Below are 12,236 nucleotides of genomic sequence, written 5' to 3'. Positions count from 1 at the left end.
CCATGCGAGGAAATGGTAACAAGGAATTTCCTGACGGGCGATGCTTTTAACTGCAGTGTTAAAAGTCTTTCTCATCAGTTTAAATGTCAACTGCATTATTTAGCACTTAGATTAAAACAAAATCTTACAAAATTCTGAACTTCTAAGTAATGATTTCCATAAAAAATTTAAAACTATGATCTAAGACTCCACCATCTTCCAAAGCATGTCCCGCACTGTTTACTGTACACTGGAACTAATTAAAGCACTTAAGTGCTTTTTGTAAAGCGTTAAATTTTAATTTGTCATTGAATTTCTTTTGAATTATAATTGATTACACTTGGCTTTTTACAGTAAGAATAACTTAAATTACTGTAAATAGAAAATGTAAATCTTTTGGCCTTCTTCCATTGTAATTTTCCAAGCTGGAATAAACGGAGAGCGGGTGTGTGCCTCTGTTGTAAGGGTACCGTTTTGTTCTACCCAGAAGTGTGAAATGAATTAAGAGGGACACCGGATGTGAGTGACACGATTAGAGGCAGTGTTTTCCATTGATGGCACTGGAAACGGCCCGTGTGATAAAGCAAGCTGCATTTCACAGATTAACTCTCTTCTACTTCTCTCTGCTTTGCTCTTTGTCTCTGTAAAATAACCAGGATAACTGCCAAAGTAAACACTCTGTGCTATAAGACACGTTTTACATCTTTCTGTATGGGAGCAAGAAGTGTAGCGGTTAAGGACACGTACTCGTAACTTAAAGGTTGCTAGTTTAGCTTCCAGGACGGGTCCTCCTGTGGGTTATTGAGCAAGGTGCTTAATCTGAAATTCCCCAGGGAAAAAAAAATACCCTGCTCTATAAATGGTTAAAATTGCATCTTGATTTGGATGAAACATTAAAATAATGAAAAATAATTTTTGCTGCAATGCTACTAGTGTTTATGCGTTAGATTATTTTTTGTGCAACTCAGTGTTATTTCCCCCCCCCGAGTAAACGTGTGTGTGTGTGTGTGTTATATGACTCCGGTGTACAGATTAGTGAACTATTGTGTGGGTTTTAGTGTAGTTTATATAACATTGCAAGTCAGCTTACACAAAGGTGTCGGCTAAATACTAGTTAATAATCCTGATACATCACTTTGGAGAAAAGCATCTGCTAAATGAATAAATGTAAATATAAATCTTTATAGATATTATTCACTGCATTATTCAGAGCATGTCGTATTCCATGGTCTTTGGTGCATATAAATTACCATAGCATTCATGAAAGGACGAGACAAGGCAAGTAGACTAATCGGGTTAAAAGGCTGCCTTGCTTTGTCCAAGGCAGGTACCGCTGAGTAGGTAATTAAAAGTTAGTTCCCAGAAAACATGAGTAAAAGAAAAACCCCAGAGCTTTATTTGGAAGAGAATGTCCAGCGGCTGTTTGTTTATCAGTCGGTTAATTTGTTTATCGATAGTAATGTGCTACTTTAGCCTTGTATCTTCGCAATTAAAGTTTTGCCTCTTTAACAATATTCCTGTCACACTATTTATTGGAAAAAAGAAGTCATTGAATGAACCAGAAATGCTGCTTACAAAGATTCACTTAATTTGCTTTGTTCAGTCTCCATTCTTTAGGACAAATGTTCTTTCCAATTACACAACATTTAAACTTGTAATTAAAGTTGGATAACTAATGAAATAGTACAGGGTGATTTTATTTGTATTTATTTATTTGTGTATTTGTTTATTTATATATTTTAAAATGTCACAGTATTGACTGTGCGCTGATCTATAATGTAATTTGCATCGTCTTTGCCTATGGATTCTCTCAGGATGAATTTCTCTGAGTTGGGATTTAGTTTAAAGGCTCTGGCAATTGTTTGCAAGTACTCATGGGAAATTCTGAGGTGTATGCTGCTTTCACAGCTGTGTGATATTGTCTTTTACTGTCCCCTGTAGCATGACCTCATGGCTGATTTGTGTGCATTGCCAGTATGTCTAGGTGTGTGACTATATATACACTGGGATAGCAGTATATACACACTATATACACTGTATAGCTGGGTGTGTATACATGTGCATAATACAAATAGTTTGACTAGCATAGGATGAATCTAACACTTTATGTTGCTTAAATTCCAATTTTTCCAGCTTTCTATTCCCACCATATAAGTTCATAAAAAGTACCTTGCTCAGGGCACTACAGAAAGAAGGTGTGGGATTTGAACCGGGAACCTTCTCATTGCCATATAATGGCTCTGACCATCACAACTCTAACTGTTTTGCTGTTTGCTGTTCTTGTTTTGTGCTGTTTGCCTTTTTACTCCTGGAGAATTCAACAAATGAAAAGTATACATGTGTTAGAAGTGAAAATATTGAAAAGCACAATGTTAGTAGGCTTGTCTTGGCAACCTGTGTTGCCATTAATTTAGGCCATGTGTGATAATGCTCACATTTGTGTTTATGGCACCTATTTTCATATAATTCTTGACTTGAACTGGATCTGGTTTTTTTTTTTTTTGTGTGCAAAAAGCAGAGTACATAGTGCAGAGAGCAGTAGGGGTCCAAGTTTGGTCCTACCGGGTCTGAATGGTTGGTCCCAGTTTGGAGCTATTGGTCTGGTCACCAGTAGTGTCTCTGACTAGGGACAGTGATTAGAAGCCCTTTGCTTTCAGTCTGTTCGTGCCGTTTGTGTGTAGGTGCCAGTCAGGCCTCCGGGTCTCCAGGAGAAGAGTAGTGGGTCATTTGTCTGTGCCGCTGCAGTAATGGAAGGAGCAACGGCGCGTGACATGCGGACACAGCTGGTAATGAAGTCCTGTCCATCCGTTCAGGATGCCTCCCTGTCTCGAGCCCGATGTCCAAAACCAGATTTGATGCGTGGCTGATTAAAGTTGCTCTGCTCCTTTAATGAGTCATTAAGTACTTGTCTTGGCCTAGGTGGTGCGGACCTGGTGAGCATTCCTCTGTGTTCTCCAACAGGCCCGGTTTACAGACTCCAGTGAGGCCACTGAAGAAGCCTCCATCACTTTAAAGGGAGGACACTCTGGCCTCGTACCACGAGTGTCGGGGTGTTATCTTGGGCACAAGAGCATATGAAATGATAGAGTCCTGCACATTTAGACATAGGGGGCTCTAACAGATGTTCCTGCCAGAATTTCCTGCTTTTAAATGATTTATTACGTTGTGAATTCTTTATCCTTTCTTTCCTTCTCCATTGTGCTGGGACCTCATGCCAGGCTTTTGTTCCATGGATGGTTGTATATAAATGCACACAACAGTAGCTTTTGTGTCTGCAGTTGTGTTGTTACTGCAGTTGGTTCTAGGATCTATTCTCTTGGTTGAGTAAATCAATACTGAGTGAAAGCACAAAACATTGTGATTGATCTGTTAAGACACGCCACAATAGAGTGGCAAACACTGCGTTCATAAGGGTCAAGAAAATGAATGAACTGCAACAATGTTTGTTTCTTATTTTGTTAAATTGTGTTGCTGCACAAATGATGAACAGGTGTTCATTATTAATACAGACATCTCAGAATAATTTAATACATTAAGAAGTAGGAAATCAAATGGATATGTACTGATATTAATATAGTTCTACATTTCTATATGCAGTTATAGAATCAGAAAATATTATGTAGTGCTGAAATTAATTGAAAAATCATCTTTTTTAAGTAATTCTTTTTAGATGACTAATCATGAATGTTGAATATTTTGGGTATTAGTTAATTAGTTTGCTATAAAAAGCCATAAATTGAATTCTGTACAGATTTGTGAATTGAAAAATTGTACTCTGTTAATTTTTGCAAATGAAATATATCACACTTGACCTAATGTAATTTATAACAGTTAAGGGTGCTTTGGTAAGGATTGAGGCCATTATTGGTTTGTAATTTGTTCGGTGTCCTTTTTTTGTAATAGTATAAACCAGTAAATTATACATTTATGCATATTTGAAGTAGGTCAAACAGCAAAGTTTTTGCTCTTAGCAGGCATAATGTCATATAATACTACTCTTACATCATATTAGTACCTTAATGGTCTGATCTTTCCTAATTTTTCACATATTACAAATTTACTTTTTTATTCTTCCTCTAAAAGATATAAATTTTGTATACAGCGTACCATTCTCTTCTACTTTAAGGGTATTTTTATCACGAGCATTCCATAATTTTATTTGTACAGAAAGAAGGAAGACAACAGGAAGTGTTAAAAAAAATTCACTTTAGGGTATTTTTTAGCTATTCCGCAAGACACCATAAAGTTATTCTTGGTGTGATGTATGGGGATAGCTGGTTGCTGGTTTGAATTCCACCTCCAATTGTAGTACCCTTGGGCAAAATACCCCAAATTGCTCCAGTAAAATTAAGCAGCTGTAGAAATGGGTAAATGATTGTAAGCATCTTAACCCTGTAAGTCGCTTTGGAGAAAAGTGTCAATTGAATTATAAATGTAAATGTTTGTCGTGTTGAGTTGGAAAGTTCAGCATGTGTCAAAACGGAACTTCTTGAACATTGTTTAAAAATCTGTGAGCACCATTGCTAAGAAAGGGATGTATAATAAGGGGTGTATAATGTAATGTAATATACAGTAATAATACTGTACATCAGCTCCTGCTGACAAATCTGAGAAAAACAAACATCGACTGGTATCTTTCAGAAGTGTCCAATGACTCAAGTTGCATATTTTGAATGCCCAGCTGTGTAAAAAGGGTTCAAACATCAGATGAGCATGTCAGCAAAACAGGAGTGAATATTATAAATGACTAGAGAGGGTGTGAATGGAATAACTGACTTGCACAACAGGGCAGCCTTGTCCCAGGAGCGACAGTAAAGATCACACATTGTTTTGCTGCCTGTCTCCTGAGAGCTGATTTGCAGCCCCTCCGTGTTCCGAGAGCATGTTTCCCTGTTGGGCCGTGCAGTCGCTTGCATCACGCTGTATCACACGTTAGATTAAGGGCCTCGTGCTACTGTTGTGTTCTGCAGATCGACCCTGGCGCTGGGGTTCTGTCTTTCAGACCAGCATAAATTTGCTCACCAAAGGTACCTGGTGTCAGATCTGAGGTTTGCTGAACTTTTGCCTCATAAGCATTCATTGTTTCCCTTCCCCCCCCGATGAGGACATGTTCTCAGTAAAGCCTCTGGGCATGCTTTATAGAAACACTCTGTGTACAGTATGGACACGTGTGAGGAATAATAATAGTGCTCTTGATTTGCACATCCAGCAAACTGTAAGGGCACTAGATTTTGAGTTATCTGTGAACATTGTACATTTACATTTATTTATTTTGCAGACACTTGTTTCCAAAGCAGCATGCAAGTCAGAGAAGACAGAAATGCAGTTTTCAGAACAGAGTTATTGAGAGAGATGCGTGATTTTCAAAGCGTAGTCTGTTTGATTTACACCACCATTTCTGTATGTTTTTTTTTTTTGGTGCACATTACCTGAGCAGCTCCCCGTACAACTGACAGGAAATACAAAGGTTATTGTGACAGATGACGTGATGCTACTTTACATTTACAGTTACGTTTGTTCATTTAGCAGATGCTTTTCTCCAAAGCAACTTACATCTCAGAGAACAATACATAAAGAACATTAGATCAACAGAAGGAGAGGTTTGGATGCAGACACACGATTTTTCAGGACAGTTAATTTGTCTGTTTATGGGGATACTAGGAGATCGCTAGAGAAATGGTCTCTAAATCCTTTTGGACCCTTTGAATACTGAAAGAGAGATTCAGCATTTCTGAGGGAAGTAGTATGAGAGTTGCACTAACACCTAGTAGTATCTCCTGCTAACCACACTATACTTTACATTAGAAGACTGTCACTCACCTTCGTTTAGCACTTTTCATTGCCAGGGTTGTCGCATTCCAGAACCTATCCTGGAATCCCTGGGCACTAGGCAAGGCGGAATACATGCCAGTGCATCACATGGCAGCCACACACGCAAACCCACTACAGGCAGTTTAGCATTGCTAATTCCCCTGAATCACACGTCTTTAAAGTGGGAGAGGAAACAAGAGTACCCGCAGGAAACACACAGGGAAAGGGAGAACATGCAAACTCTGCACAGACTGAGCTGGATTTGAACCTACACCCAACCTAGATGTCATGAGGCAGCAGCGCTGACAGCTGCGCCGCTGATGCTGTAAGACAAGATTTTAAAACTGTTTGTTATTACTGTAACGTTGACTCAAAAAAGCAGAGAAGCTGTTACCTGCTCCCATGAGCGCACTTATCTTTGCTTCTTTGTATGAAGTCTCCAGTCACTCCTTGGCGGAATAAGTGTCTCCCTGATGTTTTTAATGTCTTCCTGTCAGAGGGTCTTTTTGAAATCAATTCTAGGAGCAGAGGGTTGTCATTGAATTTAGTGGTAACCTTCAGCAACATGGTGTTAATTCTCTCTTGTGGTCCACATGGTGGACATGAGCCGACCGTGAACGTCATCGTTTGGGTTTTATCGAGCATCAAGGGATTTGATGTATAAATTTCAAGTTAACGCTCTCTGCGGGGTCTTGCAGCGCTGCAGTTAATCTTGCATTCAGTCCCTTTTCAGTCCAACGTGGCTGGCCAAGTAACCGTGTATGTGTGCGCACGTGCCTATATTAATTATTTTTAGTTTCAGATGTTCCACGGTAGAATGCAATTAATTAATATCCATTTTAACAAAACGTGGGATGTAATTGTTGGTTTAGTTACACTTTTTTCGGGCGGTTACGGTGTTTCTGCAATGGCTTTGTATTGCTCGTGTACCTGTGTCCCAATAGCTTTGTAATGTCTTCTTTTTACCTTATTTTAGGAGCTTGTTCTTCATTTTCCTGCTGCTTCACTCCTTCTTTGTACTTCACCTGTTTTACGGAGTGTTGGCACAGCACTCACTTGTGTAGTTTTCTCATTCAGGGCCACAGCAGCTCTGGTCCAGGAGAACCTCAGAACAGCTTGATTCACTGTGGGTACATCTGGATTTTAGTCCCTCATAATCCAGAAGTGTAAATATTGTCAGGGTCATGGGAATTTGGGTTTTGTATTTTAATTACTGCTTTCCTTTCAGTTGCTTTTTTTGTAATTAGTCAGCTTTGTTTCCACTGCTGTGATTGTATTACGCTGAAGCTGTATATTGCTGCATGGTGGAAAGGGAGCTAAAGGAAGTTATTTATGTGTATGTGTGTGCTCTTCCCTGTTATTAAGTGAGAGGAAGAGGTTTGGGTTTATAAGCAGGCACATTGTTGTTGTTTCTTTGCTGGTAATTAAATCCCAGACTCCTCTATGTCAGGTTGCAGCGGATGCACGATTGTTACCAAGAGAGTCGTGCCGCTTGGTGGATATGCTAATTAGAACCTCTATGTATCGGTGGCTGTCAAACTGTCACAGATGAGGCTACACAGACCTCCTTGTCCTTTTGTAGTTCTGACTTTTGGTCTGCAGGGTCAAACATCTGCTGCAGTGATTTAAGGAGGCTTACTGTAATTGGTGAGCGCTGAAGATGACAACATGGCAAGATAAATCATTTTTCAGTGTTCAAAAAATTCAAAACACATCTATGAAACATGAAGTAGAAACCTTTGGAGCATCTGGTTGGTCCATGGGAATAATGATCAATACCATCTATGGGGTGCTGGAGCTATTGTTCAGGGTTGCTGGACTACCCCATGCACTTGAAGGCCTTAACTGCAACCGTATATTCAGACACATGGTGGGAGCTATGGCTGGGGTGCCTCCATCAGCTGTGTGTAGGACGGTGCAGCAGGGCTGGCTGCAGAAGTGGACACTTGGCATACAGACATGGACTGACCTGGACCTGCTGAGACTGCGTGTCTTGGGCTCCAAGACTTGCTAAAAAAGCCTGATCACTAAGAATCTTGCATTTGACCTACTTGTGTGTTTGAAGTTGATGTTAGTAAAGCTAAAACGCTGTCTGGTATTGGATTAAAAGCGATACCTTAGTGAAGAGAGGGGTAATGTGGTGTGCTGGAGCTGTCGACAGACCAGGTCAGGTGGATCGCAGCCTGTCTGGCCCAAACATAGCAGGGCTGTAGGGTGCCGTGGAAATTGGTAGTGGGTTCGCATTTTCCCCCGCCTCTCCCTCAGTGGATGCACATAAGGGAACTTTTGAAGTCACACACTCTGGGATTGATGAACAACATTTCTCTCAAACCTGTGCTGCTGCCTTAGAAATGAGGGGAGTTAAGTAGATTTAAAAGAAACCAAGTTGAAGAGCCGTCTGGTGATTAAATACATAAACGGTCAGTCAAACGGAAGCAGTCTTTGAGTATTCAGCAGCAGAACTATGGAGGCTTTGGGTCTGGGGCTACCCAAATTCTCCCTCCTTTCTTCTCTGGACCCATGGCACTGATCTGAGCATGCTCAGCATTTCAGGGATCTACTTGGGTTACCAAGGCGACAGCGGGGGAGCTCACCAGGCCTCTGTAATGGCTGTTTGAAGTGACAAAATCATATCCAAGATTTGAAAGGCTTTTCTTGAGGAGAATCCAAGAGATAGGTGATCGCAGATACTGCTCTTGTCGTGACATGTGGAGGAGGTGGACCATTTTGGTGAAATTGATTTCAGACCATTTGCTAGAATTTTGCATGTTTGAGGTTTTTTCCCCCCCCAAGTAAAAGAGCGTTTTGAAGTATGTGTATATGCTCTTTAGTTGTACGTGCATGGAAGGGTGGAGTTCTTATATTATTACTCACTATGTAAGGTATGTCAGACTCCAGCTGTGTTCAGTGTGAACCCCAGCACAGTCATCAGTGACAGTGTTATTCTGTCGATGGTGGATAAATGGAGTGCAAAACATGGGTAACAATTGCTTCCACTTAGAGGGGAAATCTACCCTTTTATTTCATTATCATGAAATTGTATTTCCAAGTCCCATTGAAGAAGATAATCATTTTCTTTTCCATTTTTCAGTCAGTGACCCATGTGCTCCCCCCCCGAGTGCGTTTGAGCCCTGCTCATTGATTCATCTCCCTCTCTGTCTGTGCTCTGGCCCTTGCAGAGGAAGAGGTGGAAAATTTCGATGTTTCCAGCTTGCAGGAGGACGCTCTGCGGAACATCGAGGCTGACAGCTTCTGGTGCATGAGCAAGCTGCTGGACGGCATTCAGGTAAATTGATTCCCCCTTCCTCCGCCACTGCAAGGGCTGATTAATTTCACGCCTTTGTCGGAGCTCCTCTGGGAGTGTGGGGCTTTTGGGTGCTCGTGTGTTCACGCGAGAACGGCAGAGAGGAGTCTGGACTGCCATGTCTTCAGGCTGTGCCACACCACATGGATCCTTCTACTCCCCTGTAGTGGGACGCAGCAGCCACCATCACCCACAAGGCTGCAGAAATGGGGAACGTCTTGTTTCTCCTCCCACCTGTGGTTTACCATATCAAGGATTCAGAGCTTTCAACCCCAGAAGGATCATGGGTTAAGTGTGACCAAATAAATGAATGTCTGGGGGCTAAGCTATACCCTATAGGTTGTGAAGAGCTGGTCTCCTGGAGGGGGCAGTACCATCTGCAGCTCATGCTCAGCCCCTTTGTTGTGTGTGCCACCCCATGCTGTGCCTTGGGCCTGCAGCAGGGAGACGGCACCGCGGTGCTGCACAACGTTCTGTCAAAGGCTGTGAATTACTGCACGCTCTCAGAATCGCTTACTGCCAAACCCTGCCTTGTTCCTGGTAAAGTGATTTTGGATTATGATTACGGCTGTTAGCCCTAAGCCTGCCGCTCTGTTAATGATGTTTCAAAGGCAGCTTTTTGAATGCTGTTGACAGTGGTGCCTGTGCTCCACCACTTTCGGTTTTTAAATGCGCAGTTCTTTGAGGAGAGATGATATTTGGTTTGAGTAAATGGCACGGTGCAGCACGAAGCGGACGAGTAAGACTGACCTTTAAGAGTTTTTGTTGGTGCTCTGCCAGTCTGAGAGTATCAGATCCAAAGGTCACCGGATAGTTTAGCTGTAACGCTGTTATTTAAAACTTTCTATAGTGCCAGCTAAGAGGTTAGTAGTTTCTAATGACCTGTCCACCTGCAGCAATGGCAGCCTGTTGCCATCGGTTCTGAAATTTCTGACTGATGGAATAAGTTGATCCAGCAACACTTAAGAACTGAAGGGTTCTGGACAGCTGAAGCTCTTTGAGTGCATGGTCCTCTGTGGCCTCTGGACCCCCTCTCTACGCAACCATTGGCGCTGGCAGATACAAGTTTTGGCAGAAGGGTGTATATAAATGCAGCTGATCCCTGAGGTCTCTTCCCCCAAGGCAACAACACTGCAACACCGGAATTGCCTCTAGGTTGAGGATAAGAGCTTTCGTGAGTGTGTGAGCATTTTGCTGGACTGTAGGAGTCTGCAAAGGTAACGATACTCGTCACTCCACTGTGGCTTTGCTAGCATTTGCTAATATTACATTGCTAACGCAACACTCACACCCATGGCACTGGAGAAATAAACACTGTTATCTTGTTCCAGAACCAGAGTGTGAGAAAGGCAGGTCATGCCCAGACCGGTTGGTTTCCCCTGGTGCTGCACCACAGCTTTACTCATCAGCCCTGACCTCAGTGCCCTCTCTCTAAATTAGGAGACGTTTTTGGGACAGAGGCTTAGTCCCAGGACCCCTGGGTGTTGGAAAGGAGGGAGGGGATCCTCTCTTCTCCCACACATGGTCTAAATCTTATATCTGCTGCAGAGCCAAATGTGTGGTGGTGGTAGGTGAGTCCACCGCAGATGATGTGACTTACCTCCTTTAAGATTCATCTTTAAAGATGGTGGTAATTGGAGATTTTGTGTTGGTTTGATTCACCTCCCTTGGATCTTCAGCGAAGCCTCCTGCTAGAGCCAAGCTGGATGTTCCCAGCAGTCATTTGCGTTTTCTCGTGTGAGCAGGGGGTGGAAATGGAGAGCTCTCATCCTGTCGTCTCCAGCTATTGGCAGTGCTTGACTCACCTCTTCAGTGCGCTTCTCTCTGATTAGTGCTCTTAGGCGACCTGAGAAGAGGCAAGGAAAACAAAACAAATTAAAGCATTTTTTTTATACCTTGCATTAGAGTAGCAGTGCCTAATGCTGAGCTCCTCCTCTTGAAATCAGTGAGCTTTGCCTCTGTATGTGTGTGTTTTTGTGTTTTTTATTCCTCTGGGAAAGCAGTACCGTGTGCAGTTAAACATAACACATGGCAGCGTGTTTACGACTGCTAGCTCTGTCCGTTTCTGCATCTCATTCTTCCAGTGTTTCTCTTTCTCGGTTGATTTTCCAAAGCATATCTGCTGCTTACATCACACCAGTTTCCTCCTTTACCCCTATGAATCCATGTGATCACCTGAATATTGTGGTGATCGTGTTGCCTTTCAGAAGTTATAATGAGGAGCAGGGCTGCTGATGGCACTCTAACCAGAGTCCCCTTGTAATTGAAAGGCTAGAGTTCAAATTTCCACTCCTGCTGTAGCCTGAATTGCTCCAGTCAAAATTAGCCTACTGTGCAAATGGCCAAATCAGTGCTAGTAGCTTAGTGTTATTATTTTATTCATGTCATTTTTAGCAGGTGCTTTTTTTCCTCTGTGTTTGAGAGGGAATGAAAAAAATGAGACATATAGAAATGTACTTAACAGCTTTCTGACTTAATCAGCATTTTAAACGAGTCAGATGAGAAGTGTATATGTATATATGACGCGCACGCGTGTGTGTATAATTATGCCTTTGTCCAAAGCAATTTATAATGAGAGGTTAATACACTAAGCTACTTAGTGATTTCCTCATTTGTCACCTTAGGGTCTGTGCTTTGCTCAAGAAGACTACAGAAGGATGATGGGATTTGAACCCAATTCCTTTGAAGGAAATGGCTTAAACTACTGTGCCACCTGCTGCCCAAACTTAACACTGAATGTCACAAATGTTAGCTAAATATTGCTTAATAATAATAATAATAATAATAATAATAATAATAATAATGTACCACCCTGGATAATTGGCGTGAACCACTAGGCCACCTGGTGGGATTGTGTCTTACCTTGGTGTCTACCTAAGAGTGATGACTGAAATGTAAATATATCTGGAGTGATCATGTCATCTCTATTTAAATTTGAAGCATAAGACAAAAGGAACAAATACACTTTGCTTGCCAGTAAAATAGTTACCCAGGATGCCTTACTCTTTGTCACGTTACAGTTTACCTAGATGCACTTTGCAGTACTATTCACATTGATTATTTTATATTTGATAAAGTGCCCAGTTATAATGCTGTAGTTTTACTTTCAGTTACTCAACACATGCTGATTTATTGGTATGTG

At 41.7% G+C, this 12,236-nt stretch overlaps 1 protein-coding gene across 4 annotated transcripts in view; it reads left to right on the top strand.

Moving 5' to 3' along the window:
• tbc1d22a (TBC1 domain family, member 22a) overlaps nucleotides 1-12,236 on the top strand; it is a 90,883-nt gene that overhangs the window by 34,052 nt on the left and 44,595 nt on the right. For all 4 annotated transcript variants that reach the window (XM_018730123.1, XM_018730124.1, XM_018730121.1 and 1 more), the window contains one exon: nucleotides 8,970-9,076. In XM_018730123.1, the coding sequence (XP_018585639.1) occupies nucleotides 8,970-9,076 (107 nt within the window). The remainder of the gene's footprint in view (nucleotides 1-8,969; nucleotides 9,077-12,236) is intronic.

The sequence above is a fragment of the Scleropages formosus genome, chromosome 21 (assembly GCF_900964775.1).
Source record: "Scleropages formosus chromosome 21, fSclFor1.1, whole genome shotgun sequence".
In the NCBI taxonomy this organism is placed as follows: Eukaryota; Metazoa; Chordata; class Actinopteri; order Osteoglossiformes; family Osteoglossidae; genus Scleropages; species Scleropages formosus.
Note: the sequence above shows the minus strand (reverse complement) of the source record. Positions and strands in the feature narration are given on the sequence as shown.